The following is a 15,294-nucleotide window of genomic DNA, read 5'->3' as shown; positions in this document are numbered from 1 at the left end:
TTCTGCTTGCACAATATTCCATGTTAAGAAATACAACTGTCCCATCATTCTTTTTAAGCATGGTATAGTAGTTTCTTATAAAAAATATGCAGTGATTTATTATATTTGATGAGTTCTTCCTAACATGTCGCTAATATAAACAGTGCTACCTTCTTGTATATGTTTTTTTAGACTTGAGGAAATATTTCTAGAGTATACATTGCTAAAAACAGAAATGTCAGGTTATAAAGCACATAATATTTACAATTTTACTAGACATTACCAAAATGCTTTCTAAAACGTAGTATCAATTTATACGTCCACTAAGATTGTAGAAGAGAGACCATCTCACTGCAACTTCCCAGTAAGGATATTACCTTTCCACATTTAAAAAATTGAATACTCCAGAGGTGACATTTTATTGTTGTTTAAGTTATCGATTCTGTAAATTTTAGTCAGGTTGAAGATACCTCAATATGTTAATTAGGCCACATTCTTTTTCACTGAATTGCCCACTTTAACAATTTAGTACAATATTCCTGCCAAAGTTCTACATGCAATTTGTTAAGGGGACTCCACAGGCAGCAGAATGAACCTTCTATGCATATGACCTAAGCATAGCCTTGGTACCTAAGCACTGGCAGGAGATATTAGGAGTTGGGGGACCCTGTCCCAACCTTTTCTTTGGTGTTTAAGTCCTTTGCAAGACCTTACCAAATGTTCTGAATGTGGATAAATACCCTGGAGTCCTTAGAACAAGCCCCGTCTGAGGTCCCCTAAGACCACGCACCAATATGCTGTCCCACTCCCACTGCAGGGTTGTTAGAGCATAGTTTATTTTTACCAGCACCAGGAAAGACAGGGACCAGCATGCGGGAGCCCCAAGGGTTCCTTGAGGTTTACAGTTCAAGAAGCTGAGAAGACCTGTTTCCACAGTGTCTGTGGGGTGGCTGTGGGGACAGCAGCTGGCAGAGGCCAAGCCTTGCCTTCTAGACCTTCGGATGTCTCCACTGTAGAAGGGGCATAGCTGGGGTGTAGATGTTCAAATACAAAACCTGACACTGAGCAGGCCATCTAACTCAGTGCACTTTGAAGGGGACATCCGTGGCTCCATGAACTTTGATTGTCAACCCCCCGTCCTGGAAAGAGCTGGGGCTTTTGGGAGAAGGCTCTTCTACCAAAAGTTGTGGAGTGAGAGCCCAACATGTGGGACGGAAATGGTACTGTCAATACGCCACCCTCAGGGACGCCGGTGTTGGAGCCGCTGTATCTGGGAAGAGAGAAGAACACTGGGGGGCACAAACATTGAACATTCCCTGCTCCGTCTGTGGCAGAGTCTGTCCTTTGCCTGGTCCAGAGACAGACGTGCTTCTGGGAAGCAGCCAGCCACTTGGCAAGGAGCACCCGAAGCGCTCACCACTTCCTGGGTGAGCTCGGTATGCTCTAGGTCTTCCCATTGGCCTCAGGGGCACAGAGTGCTGGCAAGGCCCCAGAAGAAGGACAGTGCCTTTGTGGTTGAAACACAGGGTGTCCAGCCATTCAGCGAGGACGGGACACCGGTACCACAGTGTTCATGAGAAAACTGTTTACTTTTTGGGGACTTGGTCTGAAGCGGGCCTTGGGCAAAGGGCTTAAGCCTGTCTGAAAATAGGGATATTAACCACTGTGCCGTCACGGGACAGAGAGCACACAGCTGGGTGGCCTGGCACTTGCCTGTTTAACATCCCCAACTCCCCACTCCCCTCACCTCGCACCTCTCCCCGTGTGCCCTTTGTACCCAAACTGAGTCCCCCAGAAAAAAGAACAGAGTTCACGTGAGCTCACTCAGACGTGAGGGAATCTGTTTTTGTTTGCTTATCCGTTTCCCAGCAAAGTTACCTTTTCCCCTGGTCACCTTTGCCAGAGCAAACTAACACCCTCACTGCCTTCCCACCCGTGTCTCTCTCACCTCCCCACATGCCCTCCATATACCTTATACCCCCATGTCCTAAGATGTTGTCTGGAACCCTAGCCCTGAGAGGCTAATTGTCTCAGCAAAAGACCCTGTGTTCATATACACTAGAAGGGCATCTGGTCCAACAGTGAATTAAATGTTAAGGCTTTCTCCCATTGTATCCCATTAAAGTGCCTGATGATATGCAACAGGGATATGCAATCAGCATGCCCCCACAATTTCATATACACTAGAAGGGCATCTGGTCCAACAGTGAATTAAATGTTAAGGCTTCCTCCTATTGTAATCCCATTGAAGTGTCTGATGATATGCAACAGGGAGGTTACATGGAGGACCACTATCCAACAAAATTAACTTCCAGCATTTCAATCTCAGGCCCTAGCTCACCAGCCCCTTTCCTTGAACTTCCACATTTCCCTTGGAAAAATGACAGGCCCCAGTTAACCAGCCCTTCTCTTACTTCTCCTTCCTCCCCAACCCCCATCCCACAGGAAGAACTGCATCCTCTGATGCAATCCCAAAGTATGACTTCCCCCCGCCTCTACAACTCTCCGTGGACTGGTAACTCCCAGGCAGCAAACTGAGAAGCCTACCTGCGCCTGATGTATCTACCCTGAGCCCCTGCACAAACGCCACACAAACACATACAACTGATGCTGTTTATTTATCTTCTGGTTTTATTCCAGGTTTACTGGTGTCTCCCTCTCTGTACGTTTCACCACCAGACCTCTCTTCATTTCTTCGTGTGCATGACAACCATGTTGACCGTTCGCCTTCATCTGAAGCAGCTTCTTAGGTCAAGGGTGATGCTCCATCACACGCATCTCAACATCGGGAGTTCCTTTGGAAACACACACAGACACCCACATAATAACCCATCCTCCCTGAACAACGCTAAAGACCGCTTTAACTTTTTAAGGCCCGGCCCAGGAGACAGAGTCACGTTCCCTGTGATCTCTTACATTTCCTCCAACCACATATTAGAAACGATTCTTCATAATCTATGCAAAATGGCCACTGTTCTCACCATAGCCGTGGGAGGTGAAGGAGATGCATGAGAAAATTAAAAGGTGACTGTGATGATCAAAACAGAAAAAAATGATGGGACAGCGGGGTAAGGCTTTGCCCAAAGGGGACTCACAGACCTCTGTGGAAAGGGGGTGGTGGGGGGAACCTGAGGCAAGCCCAAATTTAAGGGGGCGGTACAGGAGGCCTGAGGGTGGGGTTGACGGCCATGGAATGACAGTTCAGAGACGTGCACCTTTGAATCTCAGTGACTTTGACTCTCATGCTGCTTCACTTTTTGCCTAAAGCTTCCCTAGTCAGAACCAGTTCTGCACTGCAGTTTTCCAGATGTGCTGTCTCACCCTGACGCCCTCACGCCCTGGTGTCACTGTATGCCTGTGAGCCTCAACTTCTCCATGAGTGAAATAAATGACCCAGCTTACTCGTTTCAGCGCCCAGCCACTGGGCCCCTCACCTACCTGTCCTCCTCTCACTTACCTGTCCCGGTGGTGCCTTCCTCCCTGGGGTAGTAGCGCAGGGGATTGGGCCACAGGTCCTCGCTGATGATCTGGTAGGGGAAAGGGGCCCGGTCGGGACAGGCCAGGCCAGGCCAGGCCCACACCCCTCCCCCCGAGCAGCCAAACAATATCGCCATTGCTGAGGAGGCCCAGAGGCACCCCACCTCAGCAATCCTGCTAGATCCTGCAAAGCTGTGGTCAGAGAACCACCTGAAGAAGTCATGGCTGCTGCTGTGGTGCCTGCGGCTATACGCCTCACTTTTAAAACGCCGGTGCCACTGAATTCGAGTGGAATGAGCTGCCATGTATCCTGTGGGAAAAGGAGCATGGGAGAAGGGCCTAAATCATGTTTCAAGTTCACCTCACCCCATCTGCCCTCCCCCACAATCCAGGGAGCTGTCTCTTGCCAGTGACGTTAATGAGATACTCCTTAACAACCACTTCATTCTGGAAATAGCAGTTGTTCCGGAAAAACAACACGATCTTGCAGCAATCACTGGGATATCTGAGTTTCTCCACCTGATGGGACAAAGTGGAGGAGGAGGGTGAAATCTGTCTCCAGTAGCCCTGCTCTTTCCTGCTTTCCGGGATAAATCATTTCCCCTCTCCTCCCCAGCCTCAGCCTCCCCAGCCTGACCTTCAAGTTGGTCATGTAGCTAAGCATGTCTTTATCTAGGTCATTCATCGTGGCCGACATCTGGAGGTGGTTCACAAACTGCTTTACGTCAAGGAGCCTCTAGATGCCGGAGGTGAAAGGCCTACGAGCACAGAGCGAGCCTAGAGAGCAGCCTGGCAGTGTCTGATCTCAACTCCCCACTAGTATCTAGTCCTATTCCTTCAATACAGACTGCATGAAGGCACAATGAGCCCCTCGGGGTGTGCATATCTGTGCACGAAAACAGGGAGCCTCCGTTTCTGAGAGGGAGGCCCTGACCTCCATCTGGACAGAACAAGCTTATATCTGCACAGCAAACACTCCTGGCTCTAACTAGGATGAGCATTCCTAACTCCCCACTCTCACCCCCATTTCCCTTGATGGTTATTCCAAGGAGAACCTGTGCACAAGACAACTCTTTTGTCTCAAGAGGCCCCGGTACTAATGACAATACCTTTTTGGACCTCTGCAACTAAAGCCCTAGTCTTGTTTCCTGCTATGCAGAAAATCAGCATGCCCCCACAATTTCAGGATCACATTCCCATGAGTGTGCCCACAATGCAAAATCCAATGGATACATTTTGGTACCCAAACGGCCCTCTATGTTAGGTACCTCTTGCTGTAGCCCAGCCACCACGTGGTCTCTCAACTACAAAATTAAGGATACAACTTTGACCCAGAAGCCAGGGATGCTCTGGATGATGGCGCTTCTGTGTTCTAGATAGGTCGTCCGCCTCCCAAGTATTCTGAGATTGAGACGAGCGGAGGCTCGGCTGCATTGCCTATTCAGAGGCTCCAGCTCTAACTGCACGGCCTCCAGCGCCTCCAGCGGGGACGGGGCGCTCTTCGGGGACGGCCCTGGCTCTTCCTGACCCTCCTCCTGGGGCTTCTCCTCCGGCTCTTCCACCAGCATCGGCTCCTCCTGCTGTTCCTGCTCCTCCTCCTCCATCACCACCTCCATCTCTTCCATGCTGTCCTCCACAGGCAGCCAAAACACCTGCATGATCCCCGCCAACTCTCCCTACAACCGGGCCGCGCCTTGCGGCACCACCTCCCCGCTGAAGACGGCGGCTTCCTCGCCGCACCCATCAGCTAGTGCCGGCACCCTACCCACCTCCCGCACCACACCTGGGGACCCGCGGGCCCCTGCTTCCTGAGGACCCCCTCCCACACCTAGGATGACCCAGGGTCCCTGGGCAGTGCCGCCTTCCCCGGGCCCCGCCTTACTGCACATGTGGACCTGGCTCTGCGCTGGGGCAGCGGCGACGGTGTGGCAGTTGGACGCTCAGCACGTGGGCGGCAGAGAACGCAGCACCAGCGACCGCAGTTACGCTTCGCTGCGGACTGAATCGTTCCCTGGAGCCTCTGCGGTGAAGAGGCCTGAAACGCATGCGCAGGACCTTTGGCCACCAGGCACGCGTGACCAGGCGGCAGGAAGGAGCTGCAAGCCACGCCCAGGCCGCTCGTCCCCATCACGACCAATCAGGGCGAGGACAGTGGGCGTCACCCTCGGCTGCCTCTCCCCTCGCCTTGTGGAAACAGGCCAGCCTCCAGGATTGCCGGGTCCCCCAAAACACCCCTTTTGCCACCCCCAGACCTAGCCGCCCAGGTTCCACAGGGAGGTCGCCTCCGGCCTTGTGTCTGGCATTCCCGGGTGCCCTGTGATACCTATTTGGCCTGTGTCAATTGGAACCAGGAGTTCCCGCTCGGAAATCAGAACATCAGAATGCGGTTTCCCTCAGGACCTTTAACCACTGGGAGCTCTCAAAAACTGTACAAGGAAATGCATGGTGGCCAAGGTTGCTGGATAGTTTTCTTCCAGGGGACAGAGAGCCCGAAGCTCTGTGGCATGCGAGGCGAGTGTCCGGCAAACCCAGCTCTTTGCTAGACTTGAATTCCTTTGTTCAAGTGCAGGAAAGCCATGGAGTGAAGAGCTCCGTCTGAGTGTCTGTCTGTCTCCTCTCGGCCTTTGTGTGTGTGTGTGTGTGTGTGTGTGTGTGTGTGTGCGTTCTTGTTTCTATATGTATCTGGTCCCTCCCTCCGTGGCCCACTCTCCTGGGATCCCTGTCCCCTCTGGAGACTTAAACTCTCAGAGAAGTTCATATGTTGGTTTAATTAATACAGACTCTAAATGTCTTTAGAGTTATCAACACCATGTACAATACTTTTATTGCACTTAGGTTAACTAAAAGTCAGTAACCTCATCTAGTCTGTTACAAAATTTGTCAACAACAAAAAATGGTATTTTGATATTTTCATATGTAATAAAATAGAAATAAATGGGATTAAAGCTTTTAGGTAAACTCTTTAAGAATAATTTTGTGTTATGGTATGTTACTTAAAAATAGTTTCTCCGAACCTTTCTGGTAACTTGAATCTAGAGGTTTTCTACATTAAGTTAAATGATGAGAATTCAGTGAATATCCATATAATTTCCAAAATAAAATACTGAAATATTAAATGCCTAGCAGGTCAGCTTACCTACTTTTGCCTTATTAGAGAAAAGCTAAAGATGCTTGACGTTATTGGACACGTCTTATACCACATTGAGGAAAGAAACTACACTGTGAGACGATATATGTTTCTAGAGGTGGTTATTGAATATACTCATAAGTTTGCCAGTGAGGAAATGCTGATATGACACATGGTTACCGATTACTTCTTGGTTTTATCTAGACACTGGGGTTTTAATGGTTAAGAATTTTAATTAATATATGTAATTGGATCTGCTAGAAAATAATAAGGGAAATATATACCTGCTTCTGATAACAGATTGTAAATTTTCTTTACTGTTAAGTAATCCATTTTAAATATCTGTGTTTACCTTTGAAATTTTTCACTGCCACTTTGGTTGAGTAAATAGCTATTGTTTCATAGCAACTTACCACCCTACTTAAGTGTTGTCCCTGCCCTAAAGTTCATTTGTAAAAGAAGTACATTAATGATGTATTTCTGCAAAATGAGAAACTGAGAAATGATAAACTGTGAAGGAACAATCCTTGGTTATATTAGTATGTACGATCTCTATTTAAAAAGATGGTGACACAGGGAATGTATTCACTGAAAGGGAAATTTAAGCTGAGATGACGAAATACAGGAAACAACTAGGAGTAGGATGGGCATAGAGTGCAGGTAGTTTCCACTCAGACATACATCACCTGTAAATGCCTCATGATAGAACAGAGCATAATTTAAATGCTTTGATAGGAAAGGTATATACAATAATACACAATCTAATGAAGGGAGATAGTTGTAAAGTAGAATATATATGATATGTTTCTCCTTAGTATGAATGTACCCTTGGTTTGGGTGGATAATCATTAACAAATATCCTTGGCTATATATACTTCTCTATCTCCACTGCAAGTAATAAAAACCAAAAATTGTCTGAAAAGTACTATCTGGCTCTTCTGGGGCAGACACTGTGGAAACATAATAATTAACTAACCACTTAACCCATTACTCAGAATTCATTATTACCAGTCTTGAGTACTCAGCATATATTGAAGATATTGGGGAAATAAATTTATCAAATCTTCCTCTATGGTTAGTATCCCAGCAGCCGTACACACTTTAGAGATATTAGTAGTTCCTAGGATTTTTTAAAGCCTACAAGTCATTAGGAGAAGAAACTGAAAGAGGTCTTCTTATCTAGAATCACAGGGGCAGGCAGAAGACCTGCCATACAGTAAGATGTTCCTGTCAAATGTGAGCTAAGCAATGAAGTACTGGTTCTACAAATCTAATACTGAAATACAGTTACCTAAAAATCATAATACAGAAACTGTTAGCTTCCTTTTGCTGTTGTACGACAAACTTAGTGGCTTAAAACAACATAAACTATCTTATACTTATGGAGGCCAGTCTGAAAGAGGTCTTAGGGAGCTACAGTTATGGTTTCAGCAGTTGCTTCCGGAGGCTCCGGAGAGATTGTTTGTCTTCCTTGCCTTCAGCTTCTAGAAGATGTCTGCATTCCTCAGCTCATGGCTGCATCACTCCACCCTTTGTTTTGCTTTTCGTATCACCTTCTTTGATTCCCTCTTCCTTTTGTAACAACCCTGAGATGACTTTAGGTCCCCTTGGATAACCCAGGATAAATTCCCATCTCAAGGTCTTTAACCTAATCAAATTGGCAAAGATTCTTTTACCATGTTAGGTATCATATCCATTCTCATGTTCTAGGGATTAGAATATAAACATCTCTAGGTGCTATTACTCTGCCTGCCACAGGACGGATAGAGATGAGACTTCTGAATCAGTTAGTATAAAGACAAAAGGGAAAATCCAAAATATGCGTTTTTAAGTAGGATTTTTTTTCCTCACAGATTCTTTCCTATGAAAGATCCCTAAACACTATTTTGTCCGGGAGATAAAGGCTATCCAGGGTACAATAGGGAAATACGATTTCTTAAAAGTCGTGTTAGAAAGATCTGTGGTTTTAATGCTTTGCACTGGTAGTTTCTTAATCTTATATTAACCATTATTATTGAGCACTTGAGAAAACTATGGAAAGTGTTCCTGTAAACACCAGCTGATCAGTTGATGGTGATCAGTTAGTATTTATTGGGACACTTTCCATCGTCTAGATAGATAACAGCTGTATGCATTATACAAAAGCTGATCTTTAAATCCGGCAAAGTTATAATTGTTCCCTAATTTAGGGGGTTTATGGTTTCTACCTAATATGTAGGCCAACCAGCAGCTTCCAAGCAAGTCTACTGGAAGGGACAAGTTCAGTATATAGGGGGAAATCAAACAATTTTTATTATTTCAATAATTACTGTTTAATATTTTAATCCTGTAGTTGACAGGAAAGAAACACTAGAGAGGAAAAACGATTGATGTTAAATCTCAGACGGTGTCTGAGAAAATGTGACAGAGGTTTGGATATCACTCATTCATGAACAAAATTAAATCTGGCTGTTCAGCAGTAGAGCCAGAAGTCTGTTTCATGCCATAAATGTGTTTTTCAGTGACTGCAATGCAATTAAAGGACTGCGAGGTTAAGATTACTGCAATTGCTACAGCAGGCAAGTAGCTAGATATGAGCACAGTAATGGAAGAGGGGCCAGGTGGCAGGAAAGCAAGCATCTTGTAAACAGCAGGGGTCCATGGGCAGACAAAGAAAAACAGGAACCTCCCGACTGACAGGAAACTGCACATTTTGGGTGGTAAGTGTCCTGAAGGCAGACAAAGAAAGATGAGGAAAGGCAGGAATCTCCTGCTTCCAAATGTAACCTGTTGCTCTCCTTATAATAAAATAAGCCTTGCAGACAAGAAGCACGCACCATGCACTGAGGCCATGACACTTCTGATGAAGCTAAATAAGGACAAAAATCCCTTCTGGAGCTGGAAAGAAACAGGGAATACGACCCCCAAACTCCTGCTTCCCCAATGAGTATGCCACCCCTTCATTTGTATGCCCCTCATAACTGACTTGCCAGTGGAGCCCAGGGCAGCAGCTCCTCACCTATCTGCCTGCTCTCCCTCTGAGAGCGTATTCTTGCTTCAATAAATCCTCACTTTACTTCCTTAGCCTCGCTGTCTCATGGCCAAACTCTTTGCATGAGCAAGAACCTTAAATTCACTGGGAACACAATGAGTGTTTACACATGAGGAAGAAAGGAACAAATACATTTCTCTTAAAAACTCGTGGAGAAATACATATTTTCTGTTAATAGGAAAGACTGGGTTACATAAGCCGCCATGAAATTGAGAAATGTTTTAAAAGTAAATCCAAAGATAGCTTTTAACAATTTTGCAGCAAATACAACTCAAAGTTTAATTCCTCAGGATGGAGGAAGAAAAAAAAGGATACAGATCAAATGACAAAACTTCTCTTTAAAGGGTGGACTATGTAGAAAATTCCAGAGAAATCTAAAAACTATTTATAATAAAATATCACTTGAATAAATGAACTTTAAAACCAAAAGGACACCTATTCATCAATTATAATTCACCCAAGATTATAATTGTAAAAAGTATCATTCAAAATCTAAACATTAGAAATTACCTTAGGAATGCAGCTAAGAAATGATGTAATAAGGGCCTTTCCAGACAATCTGTCCGGTATTAAAGGTCTGAATATAAGGAAAGATGGGTGGGAAAGCTCAAGACATTAACGTCCCCTAATTCATCTATAAATCTAAAGTAATGTCAGTCAAAACTCCAGAAATAACTAAGATAAAAATGAACAGTAAACAAATTACTTGCATTAATGTGAAATTCTTAAATTATTTCTAACAATCATATAATGTAATGTGGTATTTGGCACTGTAAGAATGAATAGAATAGGTAGCCTAGAAAAAGACACGTGCATATTTACAAATTAACTTTCACGGTATAAATCAGTGGAAAAATTGGTCTCAAAGAAATGAAAGTGTCTATCTTATAACACAGTAAGAAAAAAGGAAATTACAGATCTAGGTGTAAAAAGCCAAACTTTAAAGTAACACTTTTAGAAAAAATATACAACTTTTTAATTTCAAGATAAACGTTAATTCTTAAAATTCTTAAACGAATTCTTAAACTTCTTAAGTCCACAGGGACGTCCCTGGTGGCCCAGTGGCTAAGACTCTGCGATGCCAATGGAGCGGGCCCGGATTCAATCCCTAGTCAGGGAACTAGATCCCGCATGCCGCAACTAGAGATCTCACACACTGCAATGAAGATCCCGTGTGCCGCAACTAAAAGATCCTGCGTGCCACAACTAAAAGATCCCGTGTGCCACAACTAAAGATCCTGCATGCTGAAACTAAAGATCTCCCACGCTGCAACGAAGAGCCCGCATGCCACAACTAAGACCCAGAACAGCGAAAAAAAATGGTTTTTTAAAGTAAACTATTGTCTAAAAAGGTTGACAAGACATACAACGGTAATTAAACTGCAAGTGAGAAAGGTTTTCTCTAACACCTATAAAAACACAAAACTACCAAAGAAAAACAAGATAAGCAGTGCACAAAATAAGCGGTGCACGAGATAATCCCTTTAAGCAAATAAATTTTCACGAACATCGTTCAATCTCTGGCTAAATCATAGGTGATTTCAAATTCACTGTATATGAAACACAGACTAAACATAAATTATGTCCTACTATGTATCCAGAGTGTTGAGTGTCAGCTCCATTAGAAGATACACATCATGAGGTAAGATCTCATTCACTGCCTTTATGTTTAGCATATGGAACAAAGCCTAGAATACTGACTGCTGAATCAAGGAACAGAAGAAAATTTCCTTGTGCAGGTTTTTCAATGTAGTTTCTGAAGGCAACTTGATATGCGTTAACATTACAAACCAGTTTCAATGACTCGAGTCAACAGAAAAACATTTAATTCTTACAAATTTTTTCAAGAGGAAATTTTACATTTTTGGGTTAAATGCCATTTTTCAAAACAAGCCAACTAAGGTAAACCACACACAGGACTAATTTTAAAATTATTTATCTCCCTGTATTACTCTCATATGTAAAACATACAGAAAACTTCAAAAGTTAATATCCTTCACAGCACTCAAATTTAAATAAACTTATAGTTGGCATTTACTTTTTATTCTCTGTACTGCAAATTTGTTATGTTCCTACAAAAACTTTTAACAGGACAGGCCTTAGCACTGTTCACGATTTTCAGCATTTACTTTAACATGTTCAAATACAGAATTCTTGTTCCAAGGTTGAGGAGAAATTTTATCTTCTAGGTTACTCCTTTCATCTTCCTACAAATATTATCACTATAATAAACAGAATATCTTGTCAAGAATCTTTTTGTTGGAGTTCAAAATTCCTAGGGGCAAGGTATCATAGATGCTATTTCCTGTGCACCTGTTGTTACAGTACAAATAATGCTAGGAAGTTTATATTCTTCTCATTCAACCCTCACAATCCTACAGGATAGGTGAATGAAAACATGTCTCTGTAAGTTAACTTACAGTGAGGAATTCACCAAAATACCAAAGTTGGCAACTGCTCCTCTGAAATATACTTTCATCCTATTTCTGGTTTCTCAATCAACTAATCTTTCCTGTTCTTATTGGGAAACCCCAAAACCATGACTTGCTTTACTGTTCTGGAACCAAACCCACAATATCCCTGTACTTTTAAGATCGCCCAACTGTTAAACATTTAAGAGTTTTATGGGTTTTTCGTGAACATGTACTCAGGAAAAGTAATCGGTTCCGTTTTGGCTTCGAGACTTGGTTTGCTTTACCCTTCCTTTTAAGGATTTGATTCATCAATCTGATATGTTAGATACTAAAAGCAAACCTTTGATGTCCACTAGGATTTTATGAAATACGGTACTTTAAGGCCAGCCAAGAAAAATTAAACATAAAATTCTGTGTTCATTTGGACATCCTCGCTCCCTTCCTAATGTCTGCATTACACATTAGCCAGAGTTCCTCAAAGAGAGAGTGCCTTCCTGATCATAAAGGTCAATTATTTTTACTTTCCTCTGACACTTACGGTGTAACTTCTTAAAAAGAATACTGTTCTTTCCCAGCTCTGTACTGGGATCATGTTGACTTGCTGCTCACTTTGTACCTGCTTACCCAGACTACGTATCCCTGGTGATCTTCATGTAAAATATCTGTATGTCACTTTGATGTGAATACTGTCCTTTCTCTTCAAAATGTATGTTAACTATGCCTTTGACTTCTAACAGGTGGAACAGTCCTCAGAACTTTCTGAGTCTGTCTCCTGAGTTATAATCCTCAGTTTGGCTCAAATAATACTCTCCTTCCCCTTAACTTCATTTTTGCTGTTCCTTTAAACGGAAATTGCAGATTTCTGTACTAGTTTTGCAGACTCCAATTTGGCTTACAGTTTTTACACTCAAGTTTCTTCCCAAATTTAAAGCATTACTAATTAAATGTCACCTGAAGTCACTGACAAAAAACCCTTAACCCCAATATTAAATTTACATATATATATATGAATCTTTGTATTTTGTAATGGTTTTTGGCTTGTATAGTCCCCCTTCTCTCTTCTGGTTACCATTTCCACAGAATATTTTTTCTTTTACTTTCAAGCTATCTGTGTCTTTAGATCAAAAATGGGTCTCCTGAACAATATGTTGTTGGTTTTTGTGTTATCCGTTCTGTCAGTGCATGTCTTTGGGGAGTTTAGTCTCTTTACATTTAAAGTAATTTCTTAGAAGGACGCTTTCTGTTGCTATGTTGTTACTTGTTTTCTCTGTATCTTACAGGTTTTTTTGCCCATCGTTTCCTCCATTTCCTCCTTCTTTTACATTTAGTTGATTTTTTTGTTTGTTTGATGTGTTTCGTATCCCTTCTCATTTCCCTTTATGTATATCTGATAGGTTTTTTTGTGTGTGTGGTTATCATGGTGATTACATATAAGATCCTGAAGTTGTAACAACCTAATTTGAATTGATACCAACTTCACTTCAGTCGTGTACCAGAGCTACTGATAATAATCCTCAGAGTGAGAAATCAACAAGATGGCAGACGAGGGAACTCTAGGCTCTCTTCCCCCATAGAAACATCAAATATATAATATTTGATCAAAATAGTTTATAAGAACCTTATACCATCCAAAGGAGCATATCAGAGGGTTCATTGGTATTTTTAAAGAGATCATGTTACCCATCTCTCGCAAATAAATTGAACCACAAGACCTTGGAGACGCATTTAACCATCCACTTCTAAGATGATGTCACAAATGAAATATGACAGGTGAAAATGTATGTTTAGGTGACGAGGAGTATGGATAGGTATTGAGGTTTCTACTAGAGAAAGAAGGTGTGTCTGTTTCATTCTCTCCTTAATCATTATCATCTTTAATTTTACTCGTGGGAATTAAAACACGCCGTGTGCTGAAGCAAAGTCTAAACAACAAGGCAGTGGTATCCCACATAGAGATCTTACCGTCTTTGGGGTGTTGGACAAGGGAAAATGATGAGCCTTCATAAACGCCGTGAGTTTATCTTGGTTTAAGGCTTCTGACTGTGCATCTCCAAGAGCTTTGATAGACTGTATCGGGCTAAAGCATACTTACCGGATTTTCAAAATCCTCTATTCTCTGAGAACAAAATAAATGTGTTTCCTTACCTTTCAAATGTACACCGAATTCCATTAAAAAAATGGATAAATATCTTACATGAACAGACACTCTCTTTCCTAGATGCCCTCTCTTCAATAAAAGGTCAGTACAACTAAAAGACACAATTCCATGAAATCAGATCAATGCAAACATAGTAGGAATCCTCACTCCCTTTCGTTGCTTTTAGAACAATAAAAATCGATGACAAATTTCTCCATGACAGATTCCAATGAAATAGGAATTTTCCAACAATGTATTTCAGAAGACTCAAATAAAAAAACATGAGGTGCTGTATTAAATCTAACATTTTTCAAAAACATATAAGAATATAAAAATGAATTAAAAGCAGATTATTTTCAAGTATATAAATGTTTATAAATGAACACATAAATAAGAAAGCTCATAGTATTAAGACCTATAATTTTTTATATTTTATCATCTCACTAATAAGAGCACAGCAGTTAGTGTGTACTCAGTTACGTGGTAAAATTTCTTTGTCCTGCATACCACGTATATAATCATATCTACCATCATATATATACCTATGCATCTATATATATATATGTGTCTGTGGGTGTATGTGTGTATAATATGCAGTATGTACTGTTGTATACAATATACCTTTATACAGTATATACTATACACAGTGTATAATATACTGTATGCACTGTGGTATACAGTATACTTTGATACAGCATATACTATATACAGTATATAGTGTACCATATATGCTATGATATACATAGTATACTTTTATACAATGTATACTATATACAGTGTACAGTGTACCATATATACTGTGGTATACAGTATATTGTTATGCAGTATATACTATACACAGTGTATAGGATACTTTGATACAGCATATACTGTATACAGTATATACTGTACCATGTATGCTATGATGTACACTGTATACTTTTAAACAGTATATACTATATATAATTTACAGTGTACCATATATACAGTATATTGCTATGCAGCATACACTATATCTAGTATATTAGTATACCATATATACTGGTATACAGTATACTTTTATGTAGCATATACTATGTACAATATATAGTATTAGGTATATTCTGTGGCTATATACAGTATGTTATTTATAGTCCTCTCTCGCTAGCAA

General features: G+C 41.9%; 2 protein-coding genes across 6 annotated transcripts in view; both read right to left on the bottom strand.

The window, feature by feature from the left end:
- Nucleotides 1-15,294, bottom strand: part of LOC118889446 (protein WWC3-like) — a 268,253-nt gene that overhangs the window by 50,313 nt on the left and 202,646 nt on the right. The window lies entirely within an intron of this gene.
- Nucleotides 1,041-5,611, bottom strand: LOC118889447 (testis-specific Y-encoded protein 4-like). Of its 5 annotated transcripts, none has more exons than XM_036841200.1 (7): nucleotides 4,779-5,611; nucleotides 4,094-4,192; nucleotides 3,864-3,975; nucleotides 3,621-3,766; nucleotides 2,896-3,506; nucleotides 2,582-2,774; nucleotides 1,041-1,249 (listed from the first exon to the last, which is right to left on the bottom strand). In XM_036841200.1, the coding sequence occupies exons 1-5, from the start codon at nucleotides 5,112-5,114 to the stop codon at nucleotides 3,429-3,431; spliced, it is 771 nt and encodes a 256-aa protein (XP_036697095.1). In that variant the 5' UTR covers nucleotides 5,115-5,611; the 3' UTR covers nucleotides 1,041-1,249; nucleotides 2,582-2,774; nucleotides 2,896-3,428. The 5 variants fall into 5 exon arrangements, with proteins under 5 accessions (XP_036697095.1, XP_036697093.1, XP_036697097.1 ...); XM_036841198.1 differs by having other exon boundaries at nucleotides 3,437-3,506; XM_036841202.1 differs by having other exon boundaries at nucleotides 3,667-3,766.

Source organism: Balaenoptera musculus, chromosome Y (assembly GCF_009873245.2).
Source record: "Balaenoptera musculus isolate JJ_BM4_2016_0621 chromosome Y, mBalMus1.pri.v3, whole genome shotgun sequence".
In the NCBI taxonomy this organism is placed as follows: domain Eukaryota; kingdom Metazoa; phylum Chordata; class Mammalia; order Artiodactyla; family Balaenopteridae; genus Balaenoptera; species Balaenoptera musculus.
Note: the sequence above shows the minus strand (reverse complement) of the source record. Positions and strands in the feature narration are given on the sequence as shown.